The 16,212-nt window shown below is 45.6% G+C and overlaps 1 protein-coding gene across 1 annotated transcript in view; it reads left to right on the forward strand.

Annotated features, from left to right (window-relative positions):
• Positions 1 to 16,212, forward strand: part of CDH3 (cadherin 3) — a 42,680-nt gene that overhangs the window by 16,086 nt on the left and 10,382 nt on the right. Inside the window, exons 3-12 of the mRNA XM_090259513.1 lie at positions 6,319 to 6,404; positions 7,777 to 7,902; positions 8,048 to 8,203; positions 8,297 to 8,441; positions 9,735 to 9,910; positions 10,534 to 10,662; positions 11,561 to 11,746; positions 12,871 to 13,112; positions 13,495 to 13,640; positions 14,774 to 14,998. Coding sequence (XP_090115639.1) covers positions 6,319 to 6,404; positions 7,777 to 7,902; positions 8,048 to 8,203; positions 8,297 to 8,441; positions 9,735 to 9,910; positions 10,534 to 10,662; positions 11,561 to 11,746; positions 12,871 to 13,112; positions 13,495 to 13,640; positions 14,774 to 14,998 — 1,617 coding nt within the window. The remainder of the gene's footprint in view (positions 1 to 6,318; positions 6,405 to 7,776; positions 7,903 to 8,047; positions 8,204 to 8,296; positions 8,442 to 9,734; positions 9,911 to 10,533; positions 10,663 to 11,560; positions 11,747 to 12,870; positions 13,113 to 13,494; positions 13,641 to 14,773; positions 14,999 to 16,212) is intronic.

Consider the following 16,212-nt stretch of genomic DNA (forward strand, 5'->3'; position numbering starts at 1 on the left):
ACCAAAAGAACATTTGTCCCCAGAGAGATGAGTGGTTGTATTTTGCCAGAACATCCAATAAGGGTGGAAATTGGGGCTGTATAAGTACCTCCATGTCATGGCTGAGAAGACAAGCTCTTGACCTTCAAGAGTGTTCCATTGAGAGTTTGGAAGTGGTTAGGCAATTTCATCCTAAAAGCAGGCCTGGAATGCGTTCTCAGCCCACTGTCCATCCCTTCTTACAAGTCTATTTAAAAGCTTTCTTTTTGCAACAGCTCTAGTACCCCAGGGACTTGACTCTTCTTGACCAAGTTTTATTATAGTGGCGCCAGTTCAGCATCTGAGGTGACTCTTGGCAGGACTGTCTTTAGAGAGGATCTTTGAGCACAGGCCAGGGACTCCTGGTTCCATTGGATGTCCTTCTGCCTAGTGCTGATACACAGAGCTCAGGTTATTAACTCCCTTCCCCAACAATATGCTAGGAATTGTGTATTTAGGCTCAGTGCGGAAAGCTATTAATTTATATTAGTATAAATGCCTACCTTTTCAGCAGGTTCATGGACTTTGATTCAGAATCTCTATGGAAGAAACTGAATCTGAAGCAGTCAGATGACATTGTTTAATGTTCCAGGTGGGTGTGGAAATAAGAGTTATGTTTAGGTCTCTGTTTTCCGTTTTTAAGATCTGAACTGTTGCCCCATGCATTCATCAGTGCTCACCTGCTTGCCCCCAAAAAGTTTGACACAAGCTCATTCATGCCTTTATGACTCGGCCGAAGTTTGCAGCTGCAGTCAGGAACGGGAAATCGGCTTACTTCACTAGCTGTAAGAAGGTGATGTAGAAGAAGAATGGGTGATTGTGAGACCTGGTTTCAGATCAATTTCATTTTGAAACCGATGATACAAGCCAGTGGTGCCAGAAAGCATCTGGGAGGATGTTGTAATGATTTTCGCCCCAGGGCTTACTGTTTACCAGTCTCTGGCTTGCAGAGAAAACTGCTCATATTCTGTAGTTGCCTCAGCAGGCTTCCGTGGGCAGGTCAGCTTGTCTGTGAGATCTTCATCCTCTGCCTTCCCCAGTAAACCACAGAGCACCCCTACAAAAACAGTTCTCTCCAGATGCAGACAGAGCCAGCTCCCTTTTATGCTTGTCCCGTGAATCTCTTCCTCCCATCAGTGCTTCATCCCTCAGATAAAACATTTGGCTATAGCTAAGCCCTTACCCACTTTGAGAGACGGTTTTTCTATGATGTAGAGGCAGGCCCAGACTTGGAGTCAGAAGCCGAGGTTAATTGTGAGTAGGCTAAAGGTACCTTTTATTAAAGGCTTACTCTGGACTAGACACAGCTCAGTGCTGTGTGAACATTATCCCATTTAATCCTCCCAATAAGCTTATGAGATAGGTATTATTTCCATTTTTCAGAGGAGGAAACAGCTTCCATATGCTTATACAACATGGATTTGAACCCAAGTCTTTCAGTCTCCAAATCCCATGTTCTTCATCACTTACCTGCCTTTAGGATTTGAAATGTGGTCCTGCTGCTGCTTGGTGGTGGGGCCTCGTATACTATCTGTCTGAAGCTGCTTCTTGAGGTACTTCAGCCCCAGACAGCCTTTGGTTTCCTGACTTGTCAGAATGGGGGCAGGCTGTAATATCCACCTTGCAGGTTATTTTTTGAGGATTTGGATAGGAAAACACTTGGCTGGGTGTCTCAGGCTTTTGAAGCTTGTTTCTGCCTGCCTGATTCATGCCCCTTGGTTGTATTCTGCATCCAACTGAATGTGGGTTCGAGCTGATGGGGCCAGGCCCTCTGGCAACTGAAGTATGCGGCCTGAGTGGGAGGCATGTGCTCTTGGAATGCATCACTATTGGCTTCTTGATCGTTGGCACTGTCCCCTCTAAGAATAGATGGACAGCCCAGATGCTGTGCTACAAATATTTGGAACCATGGGATAATGGAAATGTTCTGGCAAATGGTAGTGAAGCATGTTTACATTCCTGGGGTGCAGATTTTGTAGATAGCAGAAAGAGGGTTTCTGGGTTCCTGGCAGCTTTTAGAGTTTAGGGGATTCTTCTGAGCAATAAGGGAGTCAATCCATTAGCCTCCTGCTGGGTAACCTGGTAGGGGAGGATTGGAGGGCTCATTAAGAGTCTGTCATTAAGGGAAATTGCAGACACTTATTTGGCCAGCTCTCTGCTAGTTGAAGACCTTCCCTTAGGAAAATGGCTGTTGTTTTAAGAATGGAAAAAGTAACTTAATTTTTTATCCATGTTTGAATAGCTAATTCATTCACATGAGTCAAAATTCAGAAGGGTATACACTAAAAAGTCTCAACCCTGTTCCCTAGCTGCTGGTTTCTCCACCCTTCCAGAAGTATTTTTCATATACAATTTAAAAATACAAATGTTGGCATTTTGCAGAGACTACATTGTTCTCTGTCTTCGAGATCTTTCCATATCAAGACATAGGAGCTTCGTCATCTTCTCTTGTATACATGGTATCATCATACAAAACTAACCTCTTAGTGATGGACGAACAATCAATGCATCGTTGGTCAGTTTGCTAGATAGCTAAGGAAAAGTGACTGTGGCAGGCTGGGGGGTGCTTGGTGAAGGGGGGATGAGGGGGGACATCTGTAATAGTGTCAACAATAAAAATGTTTTAAAAAAGTGATTGTGGACAGGAGGCAAGTATCCTATAAGAATTTAAAGGTAATGAGGTATAGACACTTGTTTCCCAATCCCTAATATCTAGAAGAATGTTGGGCACATAGGAGACACTGCCTCGCTGTGCAGCTAAAAATCAGTCTTTGCTATTTCAATAGAGGAGAAAAAGTAATGGAAGGTTGGGGTACCACTTCTAGCTCTTCCATTTCCCAGCTTTGTAACTTGAGTGTTTAATTCCTTTGACCTCTCAGTTTCCCAGCCTAAGAATATGGGCATTAAAATCAACTTCATTGGTTGCTTGGTGAAGATTAAATAAGAACGAATGTAACTGTTAGTTATTAATACTAATTCATGAGTGGAGGGATTTCTGGCTCTTGAGATTGGTGCTGGTTGTATCCATTTGCTAGGGCTCTTGTAACAAAGTAACACAAACCGAGGGACTTAAACAACAAAATCTTATTTTCGCACAATTCTGGAGGCCAGAAGTCCGAGATGAAGGTATTGGCAGGGTTGGTTTGTTTTGAGGTTGCCTTAGCTTGTAAATGGCTGTCCTCTCCCTGTGTCTTTACATAGTCTTCGTTCTGTTACTGCCAGTGTCCAAATGGCCTCCTCTTATAAGGACACTAATCATATTGGATTAAGACCCACCCTAATGACCTCATTTGACCTTAATCACTTCTTTAAAGGCCCTATGTCCAAATATAATCACATTCTAAGGTACTAGAGGTTAGGAATTCAACATATGAGTTTGAGGGAGACATAATTCCTCTTAAGAGATTCATGTTTTGTTTTGTTTTTTAGTATTTTATTTTTTATGCTTTCACAGTTGTCCCAGATTTTCCCCCATTGTCCCCCTTCGCTCAGCCCACCCTCTGCTTCCATAAGGAGATTCATGTTAAGAGAAACTTGAAATACAAAAATAAAGAAGAAAAGTAAATTTCTGATAACCTTAATCATTGGGAAGGTGAATTTCTTCCAGTCTTTGGGTGCCTAGCTACATACACTGTGTGCGCAGTTCTACGTTTTACTTCATAGCATAAGACCTTCCCTAGATCGCTTTAAAGTGACCATAAATAGCATTTTGCATCGCTGGATCAATAATTGTGGTGTTAGTACTCATAGATTATTTAACTCTTGCCCTATATTAAGATGATTTAACCTTTGCCATGTGTCATTCCGGTTCCTTTTAGCCCTAAAGAAAAGCAAGATAACTCAGAAGGTGAGAGGACAGAGCTGTATGTTGGAGATAAAGGGCAGGGTCTCCCTGAGGCTCTCATGCCCCTGGGACCCTCTGGAGCTGAATCAGGCTTAGATCCCTCTTTCCCTCCCCACTGGCCGGGTATATCATAGCCCGTGACTCCTCAGTGGGAATGGTGTCAAGGAGGCAGGGCTGGTTTCTAAGCAATCTTCTCTTTTCTCCTGAGTGCATTCCAGCCTTACCACAAAGGATCCTGCGTCTAGGCGTGAGCTTGTGGGCTCTGGAGAGCTGGTGCTGGGCTCTGGGAAACGGAAGGCAGCTCTCTATGCTTTTAAGTCCCCCTTTACCCTCTTCCATTCACTAGCGCCTCTCCCCAAATTATGACCAACGTGTTAACTTCTTCCACTTAGGTTGGTTTTGCTTGTTTTTGAACTTCATGTTCAAAAAGAGGACATAATGCATATGTCCTCTCTTGGATCTGGCTTCTATAATTAGGCAACCATATGTTTGTAAGATTCATCCATATTGTTGAATGGCCTTGTAGTTGATTCATTTCATTATGTGAATATACCATGATGTTTCTATCCATTCTACCTTGATGGACATTTGGATTGTTTCCAATAAACAATTCAGTGGTATTAAGTACATTCAGTGTTGTGCAACCATTACCACTATCCATCTCGAGAACTTTTCATCATCTCAAACAGAAACTCTATATCCATTAAATAATAACTTCCCATTCCCCTCTCTCTCCAGCTCCTGGTAACCTCTATTCAACTTTCCCTATTAATTTGACTATCCTAAGTACCTCATGTAAGTGGCACCACACAGTATTTGTCCTTTTGTGACTGGTTTATATCACTTAGAATAATGTTTTCAAGGCTCATCCATACTGGAACTTTTTCCTTTTAAAGGCTGAATAATATACCATTGTATGTATAAACCACATTTTGTTTATCTATTCATCTCTTGATGGGCAGTTGGATTGTTTCTGCCTTTCTGCTATTTTGAATGATGATGCTATGAAAATTTGTATATGAGTATCTGTTTGAGTTCCAATTTTCTATTCTTTTTGGTATACACCTATAAGTGAAATTGCTGGATCATATGGGAATTTCTGTGTTTACCTTTTGAGGAACCACTATTTCACATTCCCAGTGCCTGAGGGTTCCAATTTCTTCACAACTTGGTTAACACTTACTATTTGCCATTTGTGTAGGTTTTTTAAAAAATAGTCATCCTACTGGGTGTGAAGTGGTATCTCATTTTGATTTGCACTTCCCTAATGACTAATGATATTAAGCATCTTTTCATATGCTTATTTGCCCTTTGTATGGATAAGTACAAAGTATGTAGTCTTTGGAGAAATGTCCTTTCAAGTATTTTGTCTCCCTCCCAGAACAAATAGGGTTGGTTTTGTTGTTGAGTTTTTAAGGAGTTCTTTATGCATTCTGGACATGAATCTTTTGAAGTTCTACTTCTCTATATTATACTGTTTGAGTACTTTATCATGCTCACATAACTTATCTGTTATCCTTCCTTATACTAAGGAAGGTTTTTTTAATACAATCATCATTTGAGACTAAAGGACAATTTTTCAAAAAAGGACAGGTGGAAGGCCACCCTGACATTTCCAGGACACAACACTGTCCCCATGGTCCTGGTTGTGCTGCAGCCTAGTAAAATCATGAGCACAGGTGTCTGGGCCAGCACAAAGGGAGCCACTGGGCCAGAGCAAGATGCTGATGTGTCCAGGTGTGGCCTCTGGCAGGTTCCCTGATTTCATGCTTTGGCCACAAGGAAGGGCAGGTAAAAATATTGGTTATGAGTACTCTTTAGTGAATGCTTTGAGGTCACGCAGACCTGGCTTCTGAACCTGTTTTCTCATCTTTGGAAAGAGGCCAACACCTACCTTGGTAGGGTAGTTGTAAGGATAAAATAGCCCCGTCTCTGGCTTGATGAATGGTAGTTAGTAATTCAGAATGCTTGCTTAAAGGGTGGCCAGGCAAAGGGATTCAGAAGGAGTGCGACAAACTGAAATAACCGGAGGTTGTCCCGTGTGAGCGATGGTGTAGCAGGATGCATATTGCATGTAGGTAGGCTCATGGCTTTGGAAATTCTGAAAACTTTCTGTCTCTAGCCACATGTGGCCTTGAGTCACCCCTAGCTTCATGAGGCCACTGGGGACAAATGTCACTCAGTGTCTATGGCCTTGGTTTTCTGGCCTCATGAACAAAGGGGTTTGGCCCACAAACCTACCACAAAGTGCTTCTCCTTTTAGAGACCACTCTTGGAAGCCCCATCTGAAATTCGGATCTGGTCACAATGCTGCTCAGAGGAAATAAGCCAGGTCTCCTGAAGGGGCCTAGAACAGTCCTTGATTCAATCGTGGTGCTGTTGTCAGGTCCTGTTTCCCTAGCATAGCTTCCAGAAGCCCCTCCTTCCTAATACTGTCTTTTCTCCCTTCCCCACAGTAGTTTTCACGGGCTGCCCTGGGCAAGAGTTGGCCCTGCGTAGCACTGATAATGACTTCACTGCAATGAATGACGGAACAGTCCAGGTAAAACACCATGTCCACCTGCAGGATGGAAGAAAGGTGTTCTTTGTACATGCCCAGGTTGCCATTGTGAGCCACCTTGTCCCTTCAGAGGAGGGAGCCCTTAGTTGCCCACTGCTGTGGGCGTGGGTACGGGCCTAAGCAGTGTAGAGCTTGCAGCTGCCTAGTAGGGGCAGCAGAGTAATGGCCCAAAGCCCTTGTCCCTTGGATTCTCTCTCCCACTGTCCTTTCCTTTCCCATATCTGGATAAACCCCAAGTGAAGGCAATTCCAACATGGAACTGCCAGTCCATGAGTCTCTGAGAAGATGGACATGAGGTACTTGGCCATACAATGTTTCTTTCTTTTTCTAAAAAAATTTAAAATCTAATTTTTTCCCCCAGCAGTTGGCTTTTTTAATTTTTTACTTTGAAGAGAAAGGGGGCGGGGGGGGGAGAGGGAAGAAAAACCCCATGAATTTGTTCTACTTATTTATGCATTCATTGGTTAATTCTTGTATGTGCCCTGACCGGGGATTGAACCCATACATGGCTATCAGGATGATGCTCTAACCAGCTGAGCTACCCGGCCAGGGCATTGTTACTTTTAATTTAATATTTTGAATAGCTAATATATACATGGTTCAAAATTTTTTAAAAAATATTTAACATTATACAATGAATAACCTCCCCTTGTTTTTCCCTATCTGCCAAGTGCCTTCTCCACCCCTCCAAAAGAAGACACCGATAACTACTATTATCAGTTTCTTCTCTTACGGAGTTTAATTATATATGTTATCTATGTAGTTATATTTAGTTATATATATACAGATATAGAAGAAGACTCTTACCTCCTCTTATGAAGAAGCTAATGTACTATTAAGCTTCTTTTTGCCCTTAAATATGTGTATCAGTACTGCCTAGCCCCTTCCCACAGAAAACCACCATTATTAGTTTCTTCTGTATTCCCCCAGACTTTGTGTATAAGCAAATGTGAATATATGGTCTTATTTTCCCACCTTCTTACACAAAAGATGGAACAGTGCCTGAAATCTGTTAAGCACTGTGTATTTGTTAAATGAAATGCTAAACTATATGAAACTGTTCTGTACCTTGTTCTTTGCATTCGGCAGTATATATCAAAGGTCTTTACATATCAACACATAGAGAGCTTCCTTATTCCTCCTTTTTAGAGCTGTATAGTATTCCACTAGATGTCTGTATCATAAAGTAGTTTATTGGTCCTCCTCCATAAGTGAACACTTAGATTATTCCAAGTTTTCTTTTGCAATAGACCCATCTAGGTCTCTCCTCACCCTTAACTCTGGTAGGTGAAAGGATGTTGCGTGTGTTCCAGCTGTTTGCATATCTAGGTTAAAGAGTCTTCTCTCCTTACAGGAAGGGAAGGCATTGAAGATCTCCCCATCCAAACGTATCTTACGAAGACACAAGAGAGAATGGGTGGTCCCGCCGATATCTGTCTCTGAGAATGGCAAGGGTCCCTTCCCTCTGAAGCTGAATCAGGTACTGGGGCCTGTAGAGGAAAGCCTCCCTCATGGAAGCAGATTCTAATAAGGAAGTGCCTCTCTACCCCCTCGCTACGTAGGGTTCTTGGCTACAGTCATGAGATATTTATCACTCTCTCAGCTGCCTTTTTTTTTGCATCCAGCTTAAATCTAGTAAGGACAGAGGCACCAAGATTTTCTACAGCATCACAGGGCCTGGGGCAGACAGTCCCCCTGAGGGTGTCTTCTCCATAGAGAAGGAAACAGGCTGGTTGTTATTGAATAAGCCATTGGACCGGGAGAAGATTGCAAAGTATGAGGCAAGTAACCTTTAGCATTCCAATAAGAAGCAGGGACCCAGGGCCTGATGGGAAGGGGAGCGCCAGGCTGACCCCAGACCTGTGCGCCCACAGCTTCTTGGCCACGCTGTGTCAGAGAATGGTGCCTCAGTGGAAGAGCCCATGAACATCTCCATCATTGTGACAGACCAGAATGACCACAAGCCCAAGTTCACCCAGGATGTCTTCACAGGGAGCGTCTTGGAGGGGGTACTACCTGGTAAGAGAATTGGGGAGGGGACAGCTTTGAGGTCTCCTGGGCCCAGACGTGGCCTTGGGTACCTATCCCAGACCCTTTTAGGCTGGAGGAACCCTCCACACCTGACTTCCTTGACTGTGCAACAGGTCACCTGGGATCTTCTTTAAAATTCAGATTCCCTTACTCCATCCCTGAGTAAGAATAATCCTGGAGTAGAGCTCTGGGATCTGTATACTTGGAAATTTCCCAGAAGCCTCAGGTGATCAGCCAGGTTTAGGAACCATTAGTTTTGGAGCTGCAAATACATAGATTTGAATCTTGATTTTTGCCTCTTTACCTGCTGTGACGCTGTGGGCAAGTTATTGATCTGTGAGCCTCACTCCTCACATCTGAACATGGCGATAATACCAACCTTAAAGAATTGTGAAGAGTAGAAATAACACATGTAACTTACATAATACAAAGCTCCTGACACAAGATTCTTCAGTAATTGGTGGTGGCAGGAGAGCAGCAGGGGCTGGGAGGTGTTGGAACATGGTTTATGCGGCACAGAAGATAAATTTCCCAGGGCTGGAGAACAGGGTGAGAGAGGCCAGAAGAAAACTAGGAAAAATAGGTACATATATTAGTGCTCTCAAAGATAGGTGCTGCGGGGAAGGGGTCTTCTTCCTTCCTCTCTGAGCTGTGGACAGTACGTACAGAGAAGCATGAATTGGTTAGACTGCCAATAACACATGCCCAAAAGAAAAACAATACCTTAAACAAGATGGAAGCTTACTCCCCCATTCCCCCCTTATATTCAGGAGGCTTAGAGTTGGTCAATTCAGAATGGAATAGTGTTTTCAAGTGTTGGAGACCTAAACTCCTATCTCGTTGCTTTGCTGTTTTGGCACGGTTCCCAGCATTACCTCATGGTTGCTGCTGGAGCTCCAGCCATTACATCTGGAAAGAGAGAAAGGGTGGGAAGAATAAGCCCCATACTCAGAAAAATACTTCTCCCAAAGTTGTATAACCCATTTGTCAGAATTTAGTGTTGTGATCACAACTAGCTGCAAGAGAGGATGGGAAATAGTCTATGTTCCAGGTGAGCCTGTGGCCAGCCTAAAGTGGTTATGAGGATCATGTCTGTAAAAAAGAAGGGGGGAGAAAAGAAGGGGAAAGTAGAAAATGAGTGCCAATTAGCAATCTCTGTCACAGAGTGGAACGTGGGTCCAAGCCTCTGAGCAGGATGGAGTCGCTTACAGTTCAGAAGTGGGGAAGGCTGGAATTGGAGCTGGGAGGGAAGGGGGCTCACTCATCCCTTCTCCTCTCCAGGCACTTCTGTGATGCAGGTGACAGCCACGGATGAGGACGATGCCATCAACACCTATAATGGGGTGGTTGCTTACTCCATTCATAGCCAAGAGCCAAAGGACCCTCATGACCTCATGTTCACCGTCCACCGGAGCACAGGCACCATCAGCGTCCTGTCCAGTGGCTTGGACCGGGAGGTGAGTGGCCCTTAGGAAAAGCGCTCCCTACCCTGACACCTAGAGCAGGGCCTCTGGCCCTGCCCCCAAAGCCCAAGGTAGAGCAGTGGGAACCCAGTCAGCTGGCAGTGGCGGCTGCTATGCTCCTGCGTTGGTGTCTCTGAGCTCCCTGGGGCCAGTGGCACACTGCCAAACAATCTTGTTAAGTCTGAGGAGGCAGCTATAAAATGCAGACGTTTGATATTTTCTGTAGGTTTTCTCATTTCCTCTCGGAACGGCTCACTTAACATGCTCACGGCCCAGATTTGTCCCTTGTGTGCCACAAAGTAGAATTAGCTCCATGGATATCGGAGTTGCCTTCTGTTTCCTAATTAATACCTTTGACCAAACTCCTGCTCAGAGCTCCCATTCTGCATCCACCCCCGGCCAGGGGCAGTGCCCAGGCTTCACCCCTGCCAGGCCGAAGAATGCTGTTTGGTGGGCAGTTTCCCTCCCGTTTCATCCTTTGTTTCTGTTCTTTCGGGTGGTGGGCGAGTGGTGGGTCGAGGAGTCAAGAACGTTGTGAGAGGGAGAAACATTCCTCTCCCCTCCGCTTCTCCTAGGGCCGAACTCTTAGTGGCCCTCTGCTCTCCTTTTCTCCCCAGAAAGTCCCTAAGTACACACTGACCGTCCTGGCCACAGACTTGGACGGGGACGGCTCCACCACCACGGCGGTGGCCATAGTGGAAATCCTCGATGCCAATGACAATGCTCCCGTGTTCGACCCCCAGAAGGTAATGCCCCTTCCTGCGTTCTTCACGCATCAGCCAATGAAGGACTAGGGTTTTCCTTTCTAATGAAACTCCAGAACCAGCCCACCTTGCTTCAAGTTCTAGTCCCACCACTGACTAGCTCTGTGACCTTAGGCAAACCATCTGATCTCTCTGTGCCTCATTTCCTAGTCTGTGAAGTGGGGATAATGGTAATACCTGTTGCATTGTTCTGAGTTTTAAATGATATAACCTGTGTAACACAATCCCTGGTACATAATTAGTGCTTGATAACGAAACTCTGTGATGGTGAGAAAACTTCTGATTTACCTTGTACAGACAGATGCCTGCCTGCCTCCCCCAGTGAATGCTCATACACTTCCAGTGGCAGAGCTTGTTGTCAGTCAAGGTGACACCTGACCCCTTCTATCTTGAGGCAACTCTAGCTGCTGAACATTATTTAAGGGTGATTAAAATGTGTTCTGAGCAGCTGATTTCCCAGTCTTTGCCATCTAAGATTTCCAGAAAAGTTCCTGATCAGTGCCGCAGAGAGATTAGGCATTTAACCCCTCTTGCCAGCTTCTTTATACCTTTCTGATCTCAGATAAATAGGTGGTTGCATGTGGCGCGGGTTGGACCCCCACACCAGAGAGATTCCTGGAGCATCAGGCCCCCGGGTATAGGGGAAGCCGGTCCAAGGTTGCTGCGGTCTGTCCCAGCAGCTGTGAGGTTGGGTTGCGGGGTATTCTGCCTCTCTGTGGGCCCTGAAAGCCTGGTAGGTGTGTTGGGTGGTCCCGGAAAGGTAAGAGGCATGAGGCTGTCCTAGAGTTGGATGGAAGGTTCACAGCTGGAGAGGAATGGAACCGTCTCTGCATGGCCCTTCTCTCTGCTCTAACTGTGCTGCGTTTCCCACACTTGACAGTACGAGGCCCGTGTACCCGAAAATGCAGTGGGCCATGAGGTACAGAGGTTGACAGTGACTGATCTGGACGTCCCCAACTCACCGGCATGGCGTGCCACCTACCGCATCTTGGAAGGTGACGATGGGGACCATTTTACCATCACCACCCACCCTGAGAGCAACCAGGGTATCCTGACAACCAAGAAGGTGAATCCGTTTGGGCTTTAGAAAAGGGCCACAGCTGGGGCAGTCGGGTCTGCAGCCTCCAGGACAAGGAGGTAACAACACCTGCCTTGGGCCACTGACCAGAGTACACGCCAGGCCAGTGGCAGGCACCACTTCCTTATCTCTTTTGTGTTGCTAATTCTGTCTTTCATACTAAATCTTAACTGGGACCTAATTCATAGAACAGATAAGTCACAAATCTGATTGGAGCAGATCAGTGGAGCTCCTCGTCTCAGTTCCCAGTGTCCATTGGCTGCCCTCAGTCTTCTCACACAGAGGGTCTGTTTTATTGGAATTCTTGCTAATTTTGCTTTTAATCCAGAGCTAGGTGTTTGGACAATAACATTTTCTAAAGTACATAGTAGTTAGGCATACCCTTGCCTCTTAAAAAATCAGAATAAAATTGATGCTTTTAGGAGGATGGGACTAATCTTTCTTTGATTTCTTTCGTATCTGTAGAATCATCCAGATATAGTGAATATCTGTGTCGCTCAGGCGGCTCACACCACACATGGTATTGATGTTTGTTTCCAGAACAACAAATAAACAACTCTTGGAAAAGGCCCGAATAAATCAAATTACAGTTTCCCCCTAGAAGTTCCATTCCTAGAAAATTCAATATATATTAAAACCACACCAAAGCTGGGTTTTTTGTTTTTTTTTTTTTAATGTAAAATATGTTCTAGATTGCAATTATAAACAGATTTTCCACATCCGTGAATACACAAATGTCCAAGGGGATGTTGGCAAGTCACATGGGATATGGGACAGTTCTTTGTGTCCCTGCCCCAACTAGTGGTTTCCCCAATCATTATGACTACAGATGCTTTTGTAAGTTTTTATAGCACCCGCTAGGGGGCATCACCACCCCATTGGAAACCAGTTTTGGGGGTTTAGTAGTCTGGTATCCTTTGGGGTGGCCTGAGAAGCCCCAATGGATGTCCACTCAGAAAATGCAGGTGGCTTTATGGGATATGGAGGGGGCAGTGTTGTGGCTGTGAGATTCTCAGGCCCCTTGCTGTGTGTGGGCCCTTCCTTCTAACACCACAGCTCTGTGTGGGGATCCACATAGAATGGCAGCTCAGGGCCTCCTCCTTCTCTCCCAGGGCTTGGATTTTGAGGCCAAAAAGCAGCATACTCTGTACATTGAAGTGACCAACGAAGCTCGCTTTGTAGTGAAGCTCCCAACCTCCACAGCCACTGTGCTTGTCCACGTGGAGGATGTGAATGAGGGACCCGTGTTCGTCCCACCCTCCAAAGTCATCACAGTCCAGGAGGACATCTCAGCTGGGGAGCCTGTCTGCACCTACACTGCACAGGACCCTGACGAGGGCAGTCAGAAGATCAGGTATGCAGGAGCAGGGCTCAGGTTCATCCAGACGCGCTGGTACCTTTGGATGGGTTGTTTATTGTTGCCAGTGTTTGTTCTCATTGCAGCAAAGATTGTTAAATATTTTGAACATCTCCCCTGCCTCCCCTTTCTAACTAAGGCTGAAGACTCTGGGCAGGGGTCCAGGGGGCAGGTGTTCCTGCTCCTTCTCACATATCCTTGCTGGCCCCTACCTGCTGCTTAGGCTTCATTTAGGGGTAAGATGTATTTTCCACGTGATCCTGCTTAGGAGCCCTGTGTCCCAAGATACTGTCTGCTAGTTGGCATAAGGAAGCTTTGAATGATGACACCAGAATTTGAAGTATTCTGTGTGTGATTCTTCTCCGCTTTTCCACTCCAGCTACCACATCCTAAGAGACCCAGCAGGGTGGCTAGCAATGGACCCAGACAGTGGGCAGATCACTGCTGCAGGCGTCTTGGACCGCGAAGATGAGCGGTTTGTGAGGAACAACATCTATGAGGTCACAGTCTTGGCCACAGACGATGGTGAGAGCTTCCTCTTGGCCTCTCCTCATGGGCATCTTTGGTTCCCAGGTCACGTAACACAGCGTGTCCCCTCCACAGGCAGAGGATGGTGTGTGTGTGGAGGGGGTGTTAGCAATCCAATCTGTAGGGTCAAAGGGGTCTTTCAGAGGAGTCTTTTTTTATTTTTTATTTTTTATTTTGAGAGTATGTTTATTAAAGCTGGGGGCAGTGAAACAAGGAGGGGCCTAGGAGAGAAGAAGCAATAGGAGAGCCTAGGCAGGGCTGCTTTGGTCTCTAGAAATGTTATAGGAAAGATGAGCCAAGGTGGGGCTGCTTTCTGCTTGCTGGAAAGTCAGAGAAAAGGGGACCCTGGAGACAGGTTCAGGGGGTTCGCCTGGGACAACCTCCCACTTCCCATTGCTCCCCTGGTTGCAAGTCCTGTGGGGTCCCTTAGCATCTAGGAGATGCATGCCTGTGGGGGAAGAAGAGGAGGAGGAAGGGAAAGGCGTGCTCCCTAGAGGAAGAGCGCGCACACAGAGGATTCTTTTAAAGGCTGGTCCTAGGGTGGCTGGCCATGGTTCTGATTTTCCTAAAACCTGAGTTAGGAGATACCCTGAATTCGCCTGTCAGTTTCTCCTTGATTAATTGAAAGGGGCTTCCTGGAAGTGCCGTGATTGATTAGTGATGTCACACCATGGCAAGGTGGGGGTTAGGATGTGATTGCCATCTCTGCTTGGATGCACAGTGATTGAACCAAGGCCTGGAGGCCGGTGAGGGGTCATCACAAGTGTGTGAAGGGAAGGGAAGCTGCTTTGAAGCTGATCGGCAAACACTGCATTAGCCCTGATGTGGCTAGAGGTGTCACTTTGTGATAGACTGGTAGTGACTGTCTGGATGAAGTGGCTGCAGTTCTGTGCTCTGATCCATTAGTAACGTCTGCTGTGGACACAGAATGAGAATTGTGCCATGATTACCTTGTATTTGCCATCATTGGTTTGATCTACAGTGAAGCTAGCATGTGAGGGGTCCTTGAGAGGTTATAGCTGGTCCATAAACAGGACCCTCCCTGAGGCTGATTGGGTATGTCATAGGGGAGGTTAACATTGATTCATCAGCAGATGCTCAAAAAGGATCATATGTGTAATTATGAACAGGGAGCCCTCCTGCTACTGGCACAGGGACCCTCCTGCTAACACTTATGGACGTCAATGACCATGGCCCTGTCCCTGAGCCCCGTCACATCACCATCTGCAACCAAAGCCCTGTGCCCCAAGTACTGAACATCACGGACAAGGACCTGTCTCCTCATACCTCCCCTTTCCGGGCCCAGCTCACACACAACTCAGACATCTACTGGGCGGCAGAAGTCAATGAGAAAGGTAACTGGGGTGGTGGTAGGTGGGTGCCAGCTCTGCTGGGTAGGTGTTTGCCTCATGCCAGGACCTTACACACCTGCCCAGCTCAGCATCTTGTGGGTCACAGAGGTAACCGTCTACTTGAGAACAATCAAATGCTAATCATTAACCCAGTGTAAGCCTTTGGAATTCCACAGAAACTCTTTTTTTTTTTTTTTTTTCAGATTTAATGTGTTTTATTGATTAAAATATTACATTTGTGCCAATTTCCCTTCCCTCTGCTCCCCTCCACCCGGTGGCCCCCCTCCCTCCAGTTGTCCCCCCCTTTTAGATTATGTCCATTAGTTGTGCATACAGTTCCTCCCAACCTCTCTCCGTCTATTCCATTCCCTCCTACCTTGATCCCCAATTCCTATATCATCTCCCTCCCTTTCCCCATTCCCCCTCCCTGTTGACCTCCCCCCAATATGCTTCCCGTACCCACAGTTCCTTTTCCACTCTCGTTGCCTATTTAGTTTGCCTTTGTTTCATCTCCCTAGCTTCTGTTTTTTTAAACCAGTCCCTTTAACATCTCATATAACAGTGGTTTGGATCTAATGAACTCTTTCAGTTTTATTTTGTCCTGGAAACACTTTCTCTGTCCTTCTATTCTGAATGACAATTTCGCTGGATAGAGTATTCGTGGTTGTAGGTTTTGGATTTTCATTACTTTGAATATTTCTTGCCAGTCCCTTCTTGCCTGTAGGGTCTCCCTTGAGAAGTCAGCTGATAGTCTAATTGGGACCCCTTTGTACATAATTCTTTTCTTCTCTCTTGCTGCTTTTAAGATTCTCTCTTTATCTTTAATTTTTGACATTTTGATTATAATGTGTCTTGGAGTGGTTCTCCCTGGGTCCAGTCTCTTGGGAACTCTCCTTGCTTCCTGGACCTGCAAGTCTATTCCCTTCCCCAAGTCTGGGAAGTTCTCCTTTATTATATTTTCACTCAATTTTTCAAGTTCTAGTTCATCTTCCTCATTCTCTGGCAAACCAATGATTCTTATGTTGGGCCTTTTATAGCTGTCCCAGAGGTTTCTGATCCTCTCATTGTTGCTTCCCATTTCCTCTCGCTGCATTGGTTGACTGCTTGTTCCTTCTCCATATTCCAGTTTGTTGAAATGAACTCTGGATTTTTTTCTCACCTTCTATCTCGTATGTGGTTTTGTTCCTTTCGTTATGAAATTTTTTCGCTTCTTTCTT

Source organism: Furipterus horrens, unplaced genomic scaffold, assembly GCF_987537825.1.
Source record: "Furipterus horrens unplaced genomic scaffold, mFurHor1.1.pri manual_scaffold_13, whole genome shotgun sequence".
NCBI lineage: Eukaryota > Metazoa > Chordata > Mammalia > Chiroptera > Furipteridae > Furipterus > Furipterus horrens.